This window comes from Pongo pygmaeus, chromosome Y, assembly GCF_028885625.2.
Source record: "Pongo pygmaeus isolate AG05252 chromosome Y, NHGRI_mPonPyg2-v2.0_pri, whole genome shotgun sequence".
NCBI lineage: Eukaryota > Metazoa > Chordata > Mammalia > Primates > Hominidae > Pongo > Pongo pygmaeus.
Genome location: NC_072397.2, coordinates 26,264,675 through 26,283,992, shown reverse-complemented (window position 1 = coordinate 26,283,992; position 19,318 = coordinate 26,264,675). Strand labels below are relative to the sequence as shown.

Sequence of the window (19,318 nt, the reverse complement as noted above, 5' to 3'; positions counted from 1 at the left end):
TTTTCCCCACTCTATCCTTTTCCTAAGGATTTTAGGGACAACGGCTTTTCGCAGAGTACTCAGCTCCAGCTCCCACCTTGAGCCCTTAACCTCCTGCCCCTAAACATCCAGAACTCAACTTAGAGAGAGTAACATTTTGCCCACACCTAGGACGACCAATCCTTCTGGTTTCCTTAGGGACGCAGGAATTTCTCAGTGCTAAAACCAGTAAGTCCTGGGCAAACCAGTATGACCGGCTGCCCTACAACCCAGCCCCCATATCCAGGGCAGGAGAAGAATCAGTTGAACAATTCATTGCTCTAGTTTTCAGTTTATTTTTGGTACTTGGAATTTCCCTCCTTTTTTTTATGGGTTTATCTGCCTATTGGAAACAAAACGTTATTATTTTTTTTTATCCCGCATTACTAGATGTCAGTAGTGAGACACTTCCCACGTTATAGAAGTCCAGCATTTTGCCAGTTCAAAACGTCACGTTTCAATTCTTTCCGTCAGTACAGAAGTGAAGTTTGAGGATAAAGGTCATAGCCACTTAGCCCTGTGTGTATAACAGGGTGCTGGAGTGGTCCCCAAAGTTATGTGATTGGCTCCACCACCTGCCCCACAGCTTGCTCCCGCTCTAGGCCCTTGCTCTGATCTTGAGAATGTTCTATAAGTCTCTAGGCAGGCCTAGCGTCTTCCTGTAAGTCCTAGAAGGTGAATTCTCCCATCAAAATGTAAAATCCCTGAGCAAAGAGACACTATTTTATTCTGTTCACTCCTGCATCTGCAGTAGCTGGTAATCACAAGCACTCAGTAACTACTTCTTGAAAGAACGAACACCCTGAATGTCAAAACTGGCATTTCCTCCCATCCAATCCCTTGTATCTCAAACTTGACAGAAAGGAGTCCAAGTTTCTGGCCTGTTGATGTCTCCCTCCCTTTTCCACAGACTTGCTACTATTTATTTCTGTAGGTACTTTAAAAGATTTTGGGGTGGGTGTGACGCTAACAGTGATTGTGCTAAACCTGTGCATTCCAGAAGCCATTTTGAAACTACAGCCCAGACACATTCTCGTTTTTTAAAACTACACCATATATTTCAGTATGCATACTTATTTCAAGGGTGTTTTGGAGGCGATGCGTGTGCCTGTCGGTCTACGTGAGGGCGGTGCCTGCCTGGGACCAGCACACACGCACTGCGTACCCTGCGTCCTCTACCCACCCACAGCGTGGGGGACGCCGTCATCCCCCGCAGGCCTCCACCCTCCAGGGGGCGTGAGCGCTGCCACCCATTGGCTGAGGCCGATACCACGCGCCCCGATACCCGGCACAGGAGCCACCTCCCAGAGACCCCCGGTCCACGCCTCAGTCGGCCTGCGCGCCTCAGCCTGGCGGTTCTACCTCCGAGGGTTCACCCGCCCTTGGTTTTCCTTACACCTTCGCCTTTGGCTCCTTTGACCACTCGAAGCCCCACAGCGGGTTCCAGCGGACTTCACCAGCGGACCCAGAAGTGGTGGGTGAAACACAGCCTCTGTTCCTCCTTGAGCCTGTGGGGAGCTGCTGCCTGCCGCCATCATGGTGAGTTGAAGGAAAGACCTGAGGGGCGAGGCCTGTGGGGTTTTCACCGGTGGGTGAAACCAGGCTGCGCCTTATCCTCGGTTTTCCTGTTTCGGGGCCACCCGCCTGGACGCATTAGGAGCCGTGACCCGCAGGGTGGGGCGAGGCGGCCTGGCAGCAGTGCGGCCCACACACAGAGAGAGGCAGGCACAGAAGTGGCGGGACAGCGAGCATGGCGTGGGTCCCCAGGACGCGCTGCCTCACAGTTCGCTTGCAAGGGCCACAGCCTTCGTGCAGAACCCATTTCCTGCCCCAGGTTCTCTCCTGGTAGCGATTTGGGGTGTGGGTTCCCCACCCCCACGCGTCCCCACCTCCACTCCTAGGCGCCCTTTCCCCCTCCCCCACTCCCATGCGCCCCCACCCCGCCAACTTCGTTTCTGATGCTCTCCCGGTGGCTCTGCAAGATGGCCGCGGGCCTGCTGAGGGACTTGGCTCCCTTCAATTGGGAGGGCCGGAACTTCTTCAGGAAGTGGTTCCCTCCTGGTGCTTGTACTGGGTGGGGTGGGTTGGTGGGGTTTGTGGGGGCCTGAGTGTGCTTGTACTGGGTGGGGTGGGTTGGTGGGGTTTGTGGGGGCCTGAAGGCATGGCCCACTAGCTGAGGGGGCTGGGTGGGAAGTGCCTCTGGTCCTTTCGCGGCTAGCGGCTGCTGGGGACTTGCTGATGGCGGCTCCCTCCTGCGGCGGCGACAGGCACAAAAGCTCACTCGACGCTATCTTTGTGGCAAGAGGTTGGCTTCAGTAGTTACCGTTGAGAATTTTAGAATTTTTAAACTCCAGGCACAATTTTTCCCTTCTAGATAAACCAGGAATCTTTGACAAAATGTCCAATTGGTAGATAATGTTGGGTGTGCATTCCTGCGAGTTTGGTAAATGCCCAGCGTTCGTTGAGCGCCGTCACAGATGTGGCTCTGAATACGCTGACCAAACACTGAGTCAAACACACGTGTTACATGCTCTGTGTGTGTGTGTCTGCATTGATAATTCTGTCTTTTCATTTTTAGAGATAAAAGGAGTTTTACACACGGTTTATATTACCATGTATAAACATTAAATATATATAAGCAACTATTATGTGTCATAAGTGTGCAACATGTTATCCATGCTAATAAAAAGTCACCTTGATTTATAAGTTACAATTATTTACAATAATACTTTTCATTTTTAGAGGTAAAGGGAAGAAATGCTTACAGTTTCATTAGGTTTTTTTCCTGATTATAAAAGTAGTATATTTACTCATTTGAAAACAGTCACAGTAAGAAAATAGCAGTCCATCTTAATACCAACACATAAAACCACAGTTAAATTTTGATGCATGAATGCCCTTCCAGCTTATTTTTGTGCGTGTATTGCGATTGCATATAGATAGGCCAACTTTTACAAAAGTCACATAGTACTGCTTAATACTATTTTACAACTTGCAGCTTTCAGTTAATGTGGGTATTATTCTGAAGATAACTTTCAGTATATCATGTTAAAAATTATGCTGTTGTTTTACTGAATTCCCTTATGATGAATACTTTTTCAGTATTGAAACTATCATGGGCTGGGCGCCGTGGCTCACGCCTGTATTCCCAACACTTTGGGAGACTGAGGTGGGCAGATCACTGGAGGTCAGGATTTCGAGAACAGCCTGATTAACATGGTGAAACCCCATCTGTACTAAAAATACGAAAAATTAGCCAGGCATGGTGGCGTGCACTTGTAATCCCAGCTACTCGGGAGGCTGAGGCAGGAGAATCATTTGAACCTGGGAAGCAGGTTGCAGTGAGCTGAGATGGTGCCACTGCATTCCAGCCTAGGCAAGAAAGGGAGACTCAGTCTCAAAAAAAAAAAAGAAAAAAAAAATGCTGTGAATGTCGTTGTGTAAATTAATCTTGGCACACTTGTACTATTAATTCCTTGAGATGAATTGCTGTAAGTGGCATTGCTGGGTGGAAGTGCTTTGCCATTTCATAACAATTTTAAATTATGCTCCTCATTAGTATAGTGGTGAGTATCCCCCTATCAAATTATGATACACCTTTTCCAAGGTACTCTTGGTAAAGCATGTGTCAGTATTTTCCCACTGATGGTGGGTAGAGTGATCTCTGTTCCACACCCTTTCTAATGAACGGTATTAGGATTTTTTACATTGTCAACCTAATAGCTGGATAATATTACACTATGTTGATGTGCACTTTTTTAAATCATCAATGAAGTTGATCATTGATCATTAGCTTTTTAAATTTCCTTTTTAATTTTATTTCCCTTATTGACTCATAAAAACTCTGTATTAATATTCGCAGTTGTCATACATAGTGGGAAAATACATATAGTAGTAACGATGAGGAGCCGTGGTGCCCTTACCTTATTCCTATTTTCAGCGGAGATGGCTGTAGTATTTCACTGTAAGCTTAACGATAGGGTAGAATTAGATTGATAGAAAATAAGAATCCTCTATTTCTATTTTACTTAGGTTTTTAAAAAATTGAAAAATGAATGCTGTATTTTATTAAATACTTTTTCAATGATGAATTAAAGTAGCGTATCCTGCGAATGGAGTATTCTTGCATTGCCAATATAAACTGTATTCTTTACTACTGGAGTTTTGCATTTGTGTTGAGGAGAGGGTTGGACCATCTTGATGAGGCTTTGTTGCTTATATGCTGTTGACCTTTGTAAAATGCATTGAGAAGTACTTTTTTCCTCTTTGAAAATTGAAGAAAAGAGTTTAAATTTCTTAATCTCTTCTTCTGTGTCTTCTATCTTTACTTCAGGTTTCTGGTATCTGTGTGCACCTCTCTCTGAAACACCACATACACCCAAGTTGCCTGTTTCTTCACAAGTTGAAAAAACTCCCAGGGAAACTAAGCCAAATACCATTGGGTGTTCTTTTTCAAGATTGTTTGGGAAAAATTAAAATTTCTGTACAAGTTGACCATGTCGTTGATTTCAAAATTTATCCCTATAGAGTTTGTGCATAACATTCTTTAATGACCACGGGCCACAACCCATTTTTCAGGTCTCAATATATATTTTTGCTTTTTCTTGCTTAGTTTTGCAAGGATTGTTTATTGCTTGAATTTCATCCTTCCCACCCAGCACTCCCTGAGAATCTGCTCTTGGATTAACTTCTGATTTTCACGTCGTATTTTCTTAATTTTAGCATTCTCTTTATTTGTTCCTCTTCCTATTGTTGTGAATGTAACTTTGATGACTGCAAATGATGGGCTTTTTCCTGGCCGGTTTATGTAAATATCAGTTTGCTTACATGTTCACATAGTAATTGCATTAGATAATACTGGCAAAGGAGCTGACGTCGCAGGAGTTTAATGATAATTTTTTCCAGCTTTTAGCTGTCTTTGTCACTTGATTGTCCGTCCGCATATAACAAGAAATGTGCTTGCTAGAAATTTGCAATGAGAGTTGTGTATATGATGGTCTTGAAGCTTACCCCTGTTTACTATTCCAACAATTCTCATTTCAAAATTCACCAACTCACTTGAAGGTATGATTAAGAAAATTACTTCTTTAAAGCAGTTTGTTGGCAGGATGCTATTGACGGTTATGATGGTACTTTCTTTAAAATTAAACTTTAGCTTATCCTAAGCATTCCTTTATATTTTTGACCATAGTTTAGAAATAAGCAAAGGCTATCTATTGATTGTGTTTTTTTTATATATATATATATGTACATTATATAATTATGTATAAATACACACAGAGTCGGAATTGAACAATCCCTGCTAGTCAAGCCATGGTAAAAATGAGGTACATTGCCAAAAATGAAGTACATGGCTTACTTTGTTAGCTTTGAGCGCCACCTGCTCGCTGAGGACTAGGACGTGATGGTGACTTGCTTAATTTAAAATGTTGCCACGCTGTTAAAGAGATTCAGTGAATTTTATATGTACGATTCCAGTTAAGCAGGCAGCCAGTTTGTAAGATCCAAGCTAAAGTCAAACTTCTTATAAAGTCAAATGCCTTTTTTCCTCTTTCCCAAACTGAGTATCCATTTTACTAATTATGTATAGAGTATGAGAATCAGAAGAGACACCCGAGGCCTTTTCCGGCCATTTCGTTTTCAAGCAAGGAAACTGAAACTGAGGTCATGAAAAGATTCACTTTCGTGAGCAATGGAAATCAGGTTCTTCCCAAACAAGAATTTTCCTCTTCAATTCTTGTGTCACTGTCACAAGGTTTCTTAACCAGACCCTTTGCAAATTTGGCACCAAATAATTCTTTATTGTAGGAGGCTGTCTTTGCATTGTAGGATGTGCAGTAGTATGCCTGGCCTTCAGCCCATCAGATTCCAGGAATACATCTCAGTTGTGACAGCCAATCTCTAAACGTCGCTGAATGCCCCTGGGGCTCAAAAATCTTGCCCAGTTGAGAATCAGTGCATTTCCATAACCTGTCATGATCTGACGCAGGTTTCTGCCAGATGTTACATTTCTAAATCAAAATACATCCAAACACTGTGGTGCAGAGACAATACCGTAATATAGCTTGCTTATCAAAGAAAAACATATCCAAAGTTCATCCACAAATCAAGGGGGAGTTGAAAAGGAGAGAAAGAAACTACAAGAGTTTCACAATTTCTTTTGTTTTGTTTTGTTTTATTCTGTTTGGGATTTCTGAATGAAGTGAGAAGGAATCGGTAAATTGTCTACAGGGAAGGGCAATCTAAGCAGGTTCCCAGTAGTTCAAGATAATGCAGCTTAATGTCATTTGGAAAAAACAATAATGGAAGACATTTTTAGAAAGGAAAAACTTTAAAAATAGTGTTGTAAATTTTTCTTCCACATCATTGTCATGAAATAACGCTGTTAAAGGAAAGAATTAGGAATGAGTTGCAAACCCAAAATAGCAGGTACAAGCACGAAAGAATAGAGAAATGCAGTAACCTCGGCTTTAGTTGATGTGACAATTTAGATTTCATGTGTAGTAAAGCTGTGTAGACTCAGTAACTTCTAGCATCTAATTAGCGAAGCAGGAACCCACCTTTCTTATTAACTTCTGTAACATTACTGTGGTGTTCAAAAAGATGTACAGTTTCTTTCGTCTTTTGTTTTCTTTCAGACAGGTGTATGTGTGATAGTTTTGTCTTTCGCAGCTTTTTGTACTTACCTTTTAAAGTCAACAGCACTTCATCAGTGATTTTTAAGTTAATGATGTGTCATAGTTTCCTGATGTTTCAATTAGTTCTTAATTAAAATTTTTTTCAAAATAAGTCAGCTAAATAGTGAAGCCAAAAAAGAAACTTGAAAACAAATCGGCTGAAAAGAAATTCAAATAACAGGACACTAACTTACATTGGCATTACCACTTTTACCACTTTATACGTACAAAATGAATTCGCAGATGTTATCTCATTTCATTCTCAAAGCAGTTTGCCCACAGATACGCAGTTGGCAAATAGGTGGCTTATAACCACTTACCTGTAAGGGACATAAACCTAGATCTCCTGACTAAATTAATTTTTGTTTCACTGTGCTATATTGTTTGTCCAACATATATATTACTTACGAATACTACTTCAGAAAATTTTACCTTAACCTTAGAGTCAACAGTGGAAAGAATAAAGACAGTTCTGATCAGAATCTAGAAAATGAATGAGTTATATGTATGTGTTTTTTTATCTGAAAATAAAGATGGCATGATTTATATCTATCAGCCCACTGTGAAAATTAGAATTATCAGATGGACTGATTTCGTGTTACTCAGGAAGAAAAATGTTATTTCAAAAGACGCTTTGAACACCCTAGCGTTAGGGAAGAGGATTATAAGAAATTGGTTTAAAACATTGAGGCTTATTTTCTTTCTGGTGCGGCTTTTTTTGTTTGTTTGTTTGTTTTGTTTTTGTAAGGTTTATCTTTAGTCTACTCAGTAAAGTGAAAAGTTGTTCATGAATATAGAACAAGATGATTTTAATAACTTTAACTTTTACAAATCTAAACTTTCTAGTTTAGGGTGTCTTTTTTAACTACTTCACAGAGTATTTTCACAAATACTAACTGAGTATTCTTCCATAGCATTATACAAGACTCGGTGATGAGCGGCAGTAGGTTTAAGAAAGTACTATATCCTTTGGTTAAAATTCCATGCTGATGTCCTCTGATTAGTTTAAATCCTGAGCCTGCACTGAGCTGCACTGGTGACTAATTTACAATGAAAGTAATTTATATAAAATATACTTAAAATACAAAAATGATATTTCACATTGTGTATGGGTTTTGCCTGCATATGTAATTATGATGTCTACTTTCCAAATTACAGTCTGCTGCAAATCCTGAGACTCCCAACTCAACCATCTGCAGAGAGGCCAGCACCCAGTCTTCATCAGCTGCGGCTAGCCAAGGCTGGGTCTTACCAGAAGGCAAAATCATGCCAAACAGTGTTTTTGTTGGTGGAATTGATGATAGGGTATTGTATTCATACCTCATTGTTACCTTAAAATACATTATGAACAATGGGATTTGGGCCCTGTTACAAACTTAATGTGTTTTTGTACTTCATGGAGGTTTAGAATTGCTTTTAGGTTTGACCCATAGGTACTAAAAATATCTTTGACAAAGAGCTACTGGTCATTTTGGGGATAAATGGGGAAGAAATTTCCCCCTCATGGTAGTAAAATTGTAGTAAAGTTGAAATTTTTGAATGCTGAATTTTTACTCTGACGTTCAATTCTGTTCCATAGACGGATGAAGCTGAGATCAGAAGCTGCTTTGGTAGATACGGTTCAGTGAAAGAAGTGAAGATGATCACGAATCGAAGTGGTGTGTCCAAAGGGTGAGTAATTTTATCAAAAATATCTGAACTCTAGTCCCCTGTTCTATAGGTATGAGACAAGACTTCAAAACTGATATTCTGACCCTTGTATAAATGAAATTGTTGCGGTGTTAATTTCTTTCACGTAGGGGATAAAAGGTTATTACCAGTTCTTTTATTTAATCATTTTTCTAATGTTTGCTTTGAAATGTCTGCAATTTTTATTTCATACAGATGAGTTAATCAGTTTTCTCACATAATTGTTTTCTTCATACGCTGCACCGCATCTTAAATTTTAACCACCTTGTCTTAGATAGTAAGTTAAATTCAGGTTCACAGATGTGAACTCTTTGTTAATCAATGAAGTTTTCACACTGCCCTAATCTAGCACATTTTGACATAGTTCTGCTTAAGAAAAAGTAGTATTTGTAGAGGATCTGTCATGTGCATGTTAGCAAATACTCATCATGGTATATTATTCAACTTTGGTCATGATCACTTCTGTATATAGAATAGTAGAAGTTCTGAACCATGTACTGTATGATGGTGATTTTATGCTTCATTTATCTGCCTTTATAGCTATGGATTTGTTTCATTTGTTGATGACGTGGATGTCCAGAAGATAGTAGAAGTAAGTAGTCTAATAGAAGAATCTCTTATTTATCTTATTGATACGACGTTGAGTGTTAGTGATATACTCAGACTTGTGTAAAATTTGGAGCAAGTTAGACTTGCTGTTCAAAATCCAAACTCAGAGTAACCTCCCATAACTTGATAGATGCTGTTTATTTTTGACTGGACACCTAGGTTCACGAACTACAGACAGGAAGGGTTGGAGTCAGGGTGATGAAAAGTTTTTGATCAACTTTCACTTGATGCCTGTTGACACTGATTAGAGTGGCAAGGGTAAGTAAGGTAGCTTCATGATGACAAATTTTAATTTGGTGCGTAGTTGTCACTGATCATCTATGATGATAGGCACTTTAGAAGACTTTAGGTGTTTACCCAAGTCTTGGAAGCTAAGACTTGAAAATGGATTCTAGTTTTGTTACTGTTCTCTTTTCAGTCACAGATACATCTCCAGGGTAAAAAGCTGAAGCTGGGCCCTGCAATCAGGAAACAAAAGTTCTGTGAGTAGGAAAAGAAATTGTTCTTTTTTGACCCGTGTAGCTTTTCAAATAACTAAAAGTAGGCTTTTTTCTTCTTGCTTTTCAAAAAGGTGCTCGTCATGTGCAGCCATGTCCTTTGGTATTTAATCCTCCTCCTCCACCACAGTTTCAGAACGTCTGGAGGAATCCAAACACTGAAACTCGCCTGCAGCCCCTAATCACGCTGAATCCTGTAACTCAGTACGTTCAGGTAAGAACTGCTTATGTTCCTGTTCTCTTGTTTATTGTAGTCATCCTTGCGTCTGTGGAATTGTATCTACACTTTCCATAGTAAGTGGCAATGGAATCCCTGTTTGAACAGTGTGAGTAATGGGAAATTTGTTACTTCTGTTAGAAATTTCTTATTCTTAGTGTTGGTTATTTGAGCTAAAAATCTTGCCAAGTATATATTGGCAAGGCTTTCTCTCAGAAATGACCTCTTTAGACACATGAACAAATCTCTTCCTATCTCTTCCTTTTTCACCCCATATAACTAGTTCCTAAAGTATTTGGAAGCCGCTCTCCTTATGTGTCTGCCTAATTTATTGTTCTCTAAGGTTAGAAGTTAACCCAGCTATTCTTTGCTTGCAATGCTTTCCAGATGCCTCGTCATATAAATTGCTGACTTCTGGATATATTCTGGTTCTGGGATGGGTAGATTTCTGATCTCTTTTACTCTATTTATAAATCCCATGAGTTTCTGGCATGTCATTTCTCTGATGCTGGTTGCTTTGATATTTAAAGTGGGATTTGACATCCTCTGTCACTTAGTGGTGATAAATAAGGTTTATTTTGTTCTGCGTTCCTTTCATTTCTGTGTGTGTTTAAAAGACCTTTTCTTTGACGGAAAATAAAGTAACAAAATAGTAGTGAAATAGTTCTTCAGTGTCTCTCATTTGTTGATATTTTCCGTGTACTTGAAACGTGTAGGGTACACGTCTTCTTCTTTTTCCTTCTCGGAGCAGTGGCTAGAAGAAAAGCCCTACTTGTTTCTAGCATTTACGGTGAGCCATTACTGAATGTGGGTGTATTCATGAATGCTGCTACCTGTGTGTTTTTAATTAGTAAGTATTTATTGAAACGTCGAGGACATTATACTGTCTCTTTTCCATTTGTGGTGTATATACTGCCCTTACTTTTAGGAAATGAAGTACAGAGAAAGCCGTAACATCTGTCGAAGAACTACAGTATTACCCTATAGTATTGTCAAATACAAAACAGTCTGGAAGTATTTTGCCAAAGAAGTAGCAAATGTATTAACTTAACTTAGGTTGAAATCTGTCTTAATAGAGCCTTATCACTAGTGTAAGAAATAACTTCTGGGTGGGCATAAGTACGCAGTATAAATAAAGTAAACTTTGGCTGGTGCAATAGTCACTTCTTTTGTCATTTGTCTCTTCCTCCTCCCCACCCAAAGGGTATCGCTTGACAGAGAATGTTTGTTTCTTCATGAAGTCAGTCATTCTTTTAGAATTCTACATTGCTGTGTATAGAAAAGTAATTACTATTTCAAAGTTTTTCGTATTTTTGTTATATTGGGAATGATAATTCTTTCTAATTAAAAAAAAAATGTTTTACCCTATTAATCCATTCTTTCTGTAAACTTTATTTTCAGGCTTATCCTGCTTACCCAAATTCAGCAGGTCAGGTCATCACTGGATATCAGTTGCTTGTATATAATTATCAGGTAATTGAAGAGGGAGTAAAACGATTTACTTTCAGCTACTATTGAGGCCTCCCACTTGTTTATACAAATTGCCTGAATAGTTTGTCATTTTAAACTAGTGAAATGTACCTAAAATTTAAGAAAACACTTAGAATTAGCGTAATGAAGCCCTCTGTATCGTTTAGAAGTGATGAAAGAGTATTGTGACAGGAGGGTACTTAGCAATAACTTTTCTGTAGAACAATTTCTGAGATTTGTGTTTCCGTCTTTGTTTCAGCATGTATTTTGTTATGTTTGCTGTTGAGGGTACCTAGCGATAACTTTTCTGTAGAACAATTTCTGAGATTTGTGTTTCCGTCTTTGTTTCAGCATGTATTTTGTTCTGTTTGCTAAGAGCTGAAACATACAGACTGACTTTGCTGAATTTTATAGAGATACAGAGTGAAATAAAAGCTTTACCCAATTCTTAGAGCACAGAATTCCAGTTGTATTTTTATTTTAGCTTGCTGCTTCATGTTAGTAGTTCTCTGGGTGTCGTTTCAACGATACGACTATATCTGTGACCCATAATCATATGTGTGGTAACAAATTCAAAGAATTAATATCTTTGAGAGTTCCACAATGCCATTTCCAGAAAATTGGGGAAAAGGTGAGGTTTTGTATGTAGAAGTAACCACAAGAAACTTCAGGGATTAGAAACCTAAAGTACTTCTTTTTTGTATTCTGTTTCTTTTGTTCTATTATCCAAGGAGCCAGCATGAGAAGTACTTCAATATTGTGTATCTCATGTGTTTTTGAAAATGTACAGGAATATTTGAATAATTTTGGTTTCCTTTTTTTTTGCTTTCTTTTTTTTTTTTTTTTTTTCCCCAAGATGCCACCACAGTGGCCTTTTGGGGAGCAAAGGAGTTATGCTGTACATCAGGTGAAGTGAATGCGCCAAACGTATACTCCCTGTTCTTCCTTGATTTTTTTCTATGTCATATATGCCTGTAAATTTTTTTAATCATTCTTTGTATTAAAGTGGCACGTTTTGTTACTTTCTTTTAAACCAATTATAAACTCCTATGGGAGCAACAGTGCCTTTTTCTCTCCCAGGTTTTTGCATGCTTAAGCAGTGGCTGGTCCACATAAGGATAAGAATTCAGTTACTTTTTGATAGACTATACAATCTATGAAAGGTAGTATTAATGTGGCTTTAGAATGAGCATGTATCTGCCTGGAATCTGCCTCTGGCTTTACCCTCCGTAAGAAAAATCTGTTAAAGAGAAACAGAATGTTTTGCTATTAATTACTCTTAAATAAGAATAGGAAGAAAAAAGAGTATTACCTCTAAAACAGCCGAACTGCTTTCCCCCCATATAACTAGTTCCGAAAATATTTGAAAGCAGCTGTCCTCATGTGTCTGCCTAGTTTATTCTTCTCTAAGGTTAGCAGTTCATCCAGCTATTCTTTACTTGCAGTGATATCCAGATGCCTCCTCATGGAGATTGCTGACTTCTGGATATATTCTGGTTCTGGAATGGGTAGATTTCTAATGTGTTTTACTATATTTATAAATCCCGTGAGTGTCTGGCATGTAATTTCTCTGATCCTGGTTACCCTGATATGTAAAGTAGGATTTGACATACTCTGTCACTTACTGGTGATAAGTAACGTTTATTTTCTTTTTAGTTTGTTTTATTCATGTCTTAGTTTAAAAGACATTTTCTTTGATGGAAAATAAAGTAAGAAAATAGTGGTGAAATAGTTCTTCAGTGTCTCTCGTTTGTTGACATTTTCCATGTACTTGAAACAGGTAGGGTATACCTCTGCCTCTTTTTCGTCCTCTGAGCGATGGCTAGAAAAAAAGCCCTGTTTCTCACATTTACTGTGAGCCATTCTGTAATCTGGGTGTATTCATGTGTCATGCTGCATATGTGTTTTCAGTCAGTAAGTATTTATTGAAACGTAGAAGACAGTATACTGTCTCTTTTCCAGTTGCGGATTATATACTGCCCTTAGTTTTTTGAAATGAAGTACAGAAAAAGCCATAACGTTTGTAGGAGAACTTCATAATTCCCTATAATATTGTCAGATACGAAACCCTTTAGAAGTATTTTAACAAAGAAACAGCAAATGCATTAATTTAACTTACATTGAAGTCTGTCTTAATAGAGCCTTATCACCAGCGTAAAAAATAACTTCTGGGTGGGCATAAGTACACAGTATAAATAAGGTAAACCTGTCTGGCGAAATAGTCACTTCTTTTGTCATTTGTCTGTTCCCCCTCCCCACCCAAAGGGCAGCACTTGACAGACTCTTTCTTTCTTCATAAAATCAGTCACTCATTTAGAATTCTGCAACGCTGTATGTAGAAAAATAATGTTTTAAAACTATTTCATAGTTTTTTATATTGGGAATAGTATTTCTAATTAACAAAATGTTTTATCATATTCGTTCATTCTTACTGTAAACTTTATTTTTAGGCACATCCTACTTACCCAAATTCAGCAGTTCACGTCATCACTGGATATCATTTGCCTGTGTATAATTATCAGGTAATTTAAGAGGGAGTAAAATGATTTACTTTCAGATACTATTGAGCCCTTTTTTTGTACAAATTGCTTGAATAGTTTGCCATTTTAAAGTAGTGAAATGTACCTAAAATTTACGACAACACTTAGAATTAGTCTAGAATGAAGGCCTCTGTATTATTTAGAAGTAATTGCGTTACATTTTGACAGGAATGTACTTAGCAAAAACTTTACTGTAGAACAGGTTTTTGAGATGTGGTGTCCCTTTCTATATTGTAGCATGTTTATTTTCATCTTGCTGTCAAATAGCTGAAACATCCAGACTGACTTTTATCAATTTTTTAGACAGACAGAGTGAAATAAAATTACTACCCACCTTTTAGAGCACAGAATTTGAATTATATTTGTATTTTAGCTGGCTGCTTCACATTAGTCGTCCTCTGGGTCTCTTTTCATAGCCGTGACTGTATATATGACCCATAATCATATCTATGGTAATCAATTCCAAGAACTAATATCCTTGAGATTTCCACAATACCAACCCCAGAAAATTGGGAAAAAGTTGAGGTTTTACATACAGAGGTAACATCAAAAACGTCAGGGATTAGAAACCTAAAGTAATTCTTTTTTCCGTTCTGTTTCTTTTATTAGAAGAACAAATTAAAGGAGCCAGCATCTGTTCTTCAATATTGTGTATCTTATGTGTTTTTGAAAATGTGAAGGAATATTTGAATGATTTTTGTTTCCTGTCTCTACTAAAAGTACAAAAAAATTAGCCAGGCGTGGTGGCGCACACTTGTAATCCCAGCTACTCTGGAGGCTGAGGCAGCAGAATCACTTGATCCTGGGATGCAGATTGCTGTGAGGTGGGATTGTGCCACTGCACTCCAGCCTAGGCTGCAAAGAGAGACTCAGTCTCAAAAAAAAAAAAAAAAGATGCTATGAATATCTTTGTGTAAATATCTTGGCACGCTTGTACTATTAATTTCTTGAGATGAATTGCTATCAGTGGAATTGCTAGGTGAAAGCACTTTGCCCCTTTTATAACAATTTTATAACTAATTCTCCTTTTTAGTATACTGGTGAGTATCCCCGCTTATCAAATTATGATACCCCTTTTCCAAAGTACTCTTGGTAAATCACGTATTAGTGTTTTCTCACTGATGGTGTGTAGAATGCTGTCTTTTCCACACCCATTCCAGTGAAAGTTATTAGTATTTTTTAAATTGTCAGCCTAATAGCCGGAAAATACTACATTATGTTGATGGGCACTTTTTAAAATCATCGTTGAAGTTGGTCATTGATGTTTAGCTTTTTAAATTACCTTCTTAATTTTATTTTTCTTACTGATTCATAAAAAGCTTTTTGTTAGTATTCACTATTCTAATACTAATAGTATTCACTATTAGTTATACATAGTGGAAAAAACATATGGGAGTGATAAGGAGGTGACCTGGTGCCCTTACCTTATCCCTAATTTCAATTGAGTTGACTCAACTAGTTCACTTGTAAGCTTGATGATAGGGTAGAATGAGATTGATCGAAAAGAAGATTCCTCTTTCTCTGAAATTTGACTTGGGGTTTTAAAAAATTTAAAAATGAGTGCTGTATTTTATCAATTGATTTTCAGTGGTGAATTAAAGTAATGTATCCTGCAAATGGAGTATTCTTGCATTCCCAATATAAACTTAGACTCTTTATATACGGCTGGAATTTCCCATTTGTGTTGAGGGCAGGGATGGATCATCTGGATGAGGCTTTGTTACTTATACGCTTTTAGCTTTGTAAAATGCGTTGAGAAATACTTTCTTCCTCTTTGAAAACAGAGTTTCTGCATAGCACTCTTTTATTATCCGTGGCCACAACCCATTTTTCAGGTCTCATATATACTTTTGCTTTCTTGTGTTTTCTTGCTTTGTTTTGCCAGGATTGTTTGTTGCTCGAATTTCATCCTCCCCACGCACCACTCCCCGAGAATCTGCTCTTGGATTTACTTAAGGTTTTCATTCCGATTTTCACGTCATATTTTCTTAATTTTATCACTCTCTTTATTTGCTCCTCTTCCTATTGCTGTGAATGTAACTTTGCTGACTACAGATGATAGGCTTTTTCCTGATCAGTTTATGTAAATATTTATTCCTATAGAAAAATAATATATATAATATAAATTTATTCCTATAGAGATTGCACGTAGCATTCTTTTGTAACCACTGGCCACGACTCATTTTTCAGGTCTCGTATATATTTTTGCTTTTTCTTGCATAGTTTTGCAAGGATTGCGTATTGCTTGAATTTCATCCTTCCCACGCAGCACTCCCCAAGAATCTGCTGCTGCATTAACTTCTGATTTTCCCGTCATATTTTCTTAATTTTAGCATTGTCTTTATTTGCTCCTCTTCCTGTTGCTGTGAATGTAACTTTGATGACTACAAATTCTAGCCTTTTTCCTGGCCAGTTTATGTAAATATCAATTTGCTTACATGTTCACTTAGTAATTGCATTAGATAATACTGGCAAAGGAGCTGACATCGCTGGAGTTTAATGATAATTTTCTCCAGCTTTTAGCTGTCTTTGTCACTTGATTGTCTGCATATAACAAGGAATACGCTTGCTAGAAATCGCAGTGAGAGTTGTGTATATGATGGTTTTGAAGCTCACCCGTTTACTATTCCAACATTTCTCACTTCAAAATTCACCAACTCACTGAAGGTATGATTAAGAAAATTACTTCTTTAATGCAGTTGGTTTGCGGGATGCTATTGACAGTTACGATGGTACTTTCTTTAAAATCAAACTTTAGCTTATCCTAAGCATTCCTTTATATTTTTGGCCATAGTTTAGAAATAACCAAAGGCTATCTATTGATTGTGGATTTATATATATACATATATATATACATATAAAATATTTATATATAAATAAATATATATAAAAATAGATGTAGAAAATATTTATATATATAACATTTATATAAAATATATATAACATTTATATAATATTTATATATATAACATTTATATGATATATATAATTATAGATATATTTATATATAATATTTATATATACATAATATTTGTATAGATATATAATATTTATATAGATATATATACCTTACATAATTATGTATAAATACACACAGAGTCGGAATTGAACAGTCCCTGCTAGTCAAGCCATGGTAAAAATGAGGTACATTGCAAAAAATGAAGTACGTGGCTTACTTTGTTAGCTTTGAGCGCCACCTGCTCGCTGAGGACTAGGACGTGATGGTGACTTGCTTAATTTAAAATGTTACCACGCTGTTAAAGAGATTCAGTGAATTTTATATGTACGATTCCAGTTAAGCAGGCAGCCAGTTTGTAAGATCCAAGCTAAAGTCAAACTTCTTATAAAATCAAATGCCTTTTTTCCTCTTTACCAAACTAAGTATCCATTTTACTATTTGTGTATAGAGTATGAGAATCAGAAGAGACACCCGAGGCCTTTTCCGGCCATTTCGTTTTCAAGCAAGGAAACTGAAACTGAGGTCATGAAAAGATTCACTTTCGTGAGCAATGGAAATGAGGTTCTTCCCAAACAAGAATTTTCCTCTTCAATTCTTGTGTCACTGTCACAAGGTTTCTTAACCAGACCCTTTGCAAATTTGGCACCAAATAATTCCTTATTGTAGGAGGCTGTCTTTGCATTGTAGGATGTGCAGTAGTATGCCTGGCCTTCAGCCCATCAGATTCCAGGAATACATCTCAGTTGTGACAGCCAATCTCTAAACGTCGCTGAATGCCCCTGGGGCTCAAAAATCTTGCCCAGTTGAGAATCAGTGCATTTCCATAACCTGTCATGATCTGACGCAGGTTTCTGCCAGATGTTACATTTCTAAATTAAAATACATCCAAACACTGTGGTGCAGAGACAATACCGTAATATAGCTTGCTTATCAAAGAAAAACATATCCAAAGTTCATCCACAAATCAAGGGGGAGTTGAAAAGGAGAGAAAGAAACTACAAGAATTTCAGAATTTCTTTTGTTTTGTTTTGTTTTATTCTGTTTGGGATTTCTGAATGAAGTGAGAAGGAATCGGTAAATTGTCTATAGGGAAGGGCAATCTAAGCAGGTTCCCAGTAGTTCAAGATAATGCAGCTTAATGTCATTTGGAAAAAACAATAATGGAAGACATTTTTAGAAAGGAAAAACTTTAAAAATAGTGTTGTAAATTTTTCTTCCACATCATTGTCATGAAATAACGCTGTTAAAGGAAAGAATTAGGAATGAGTTGCAAACCCAAAATAGCAGGTACAAGCACAAAAGAATAGAGAAATGCAGTAACCTCGGCTTTAGTTGATGTGACAATTTAGATATCGTGTGTAGTAAAGCTGCGTAGAATCAGTAACTTCTAGCATCTAATTAGACTCAGTAACTTCTAGCATCTAATTAGCAAAGCAGGAACCCACTTTTCTTATTAACTTCGATAACATTATTGTGTTGTTCAAAAAGATACACAGTTTCTTTCGTCTTTTGTTTTCTTTCAGACAGGTGTATGTGTAATAGTTTTGTCTTTTGCAGCTTTTTGTACTTACCTTTTAAAGTCAACAGCACTTCATCAATGATTTTTAAGTTAATGATGTGTCATAGTTTCCTGATGTTGTTTCAATTAGTTCTTAATTAAAATTTTTTTCAAAATAAGTCAGCTAAATAGTGAAGCCAAAAAAGAAACTTGAAAACAAATCGGCTGAAAATAAATTCAAATAACAGGACACTAACTTACATTGGCATTACCACTTTTACCACTTTATACATACAAAATGAATTCACAGAGGTTATCTCATTTCATTCTCAAAGCAGTTTGCCCACAGATACATAGCTGGTAAGTAAGTAGGTGGCTTATAACCACTTACCTGTAAGGGACATAAACCTAGATCTCCTGACTAAATTAATTTTTGTTTCACTGTGCTATATTGTTTGTCCAACATATATATTAGTTATGAATACTACTTCAGAAAATTTTACATTAACCTTAGAGTCAACAGTGGAAAGAATAAAGACAGTTCTGATCAGAATCTAGAAAATGAATGAGTTATATGTATGTGTTTTTTTGATCTGAAAATAAAGATGGTATGATTTATATCTATCAGCCCACTTTGAAAACTAGAATTATCAGTCGGACTGATTCCGTGTTACTCAGGAAGAAAAGTGTTATTTCAAAAGATGCTTTGAACACCCTAGCGTTAGCGAAGAGGATTATAAGAAATTGATTTAACACATTGAGGCTTATTTTCTTTTTGGTGCGGCCTTTTTTTTTTTTTTTTAAGGTTTATCTTCAGTATACTCAGTAAAGTGAAAAGTTGTTTATGAATGTAGAACAGGATGTTTTTTTAAAAAATTTATTTATTCATTTATTTATTATTATTATACTTTAGGTTTTAGGGTACATGTGCGCAATGTGCAGGTTAGTTACATATGTATACTTGTGCCATGCTGGTGCGCTGCACCCACTAACTCGTCATCTAGCATTAGGTATATCTCCCAATGCTATGCCTCCCCACTCCCCCCACCCCACAACAGTCCCCAGAGTCTGATGTTCCCCTTCCTGTTTCCATGTGTTCTCATTGTTCAATTCCCACCTATGAGTGAGAATATGCGGATTTTGG

General features: G+C 37.4%; 1 protein-coding gene across 2 annotated transcripts in view; it reads left to right on the top strand.

The window, feature by feature from the left end:
* The first annotated feature begins 1,273 nt into the window (after positions 1-1,273).
* LOC129025961 (deleted in azoospermia protein 4-like) overlaps positions 1,274-19,318 on the top strand; it is a 62,599-nt gene continuing 44,554 nt past the window's right edge. The window contains exons 1-8 of one of the 2 annotated variants that reach the window (XM_054473498.1): positions 1,340-1,557; positions 7,854-8,000; positions 8,275-8,366; positions 8,925-8,976; positions 9,412-9,475; positions 9,565-9,704; positions 11,109-11,180; positions 13,628-13,699. In XM_054473498.1, the coding sequence (XP_054329473.1) occupies positions 1,555-1,557; positions 7,854-8,000; positions 8,275-8,366; positions 8,925-8,976; positions 9,412-9,475; positions 9,565-9,704; positions 11,109-11,180; positions 13,628-13,699 (642 nt within the window). In that variant the 5' untranslated portion in view covers positions 1,340-1,554. Of the gene's footprint in view, positions 1,558-7,853; positions 8,001-8,274; positions 8,367-8,924; positions 8,977-9,411; positions 9,476-9,564; positions 9,705-11,108; positions 11,181-13,627; positions 13,700-19,318 lie in introns of both variants that reach the window. The other variant, XM_054473499.2, reaches the window with a different exon arrangement.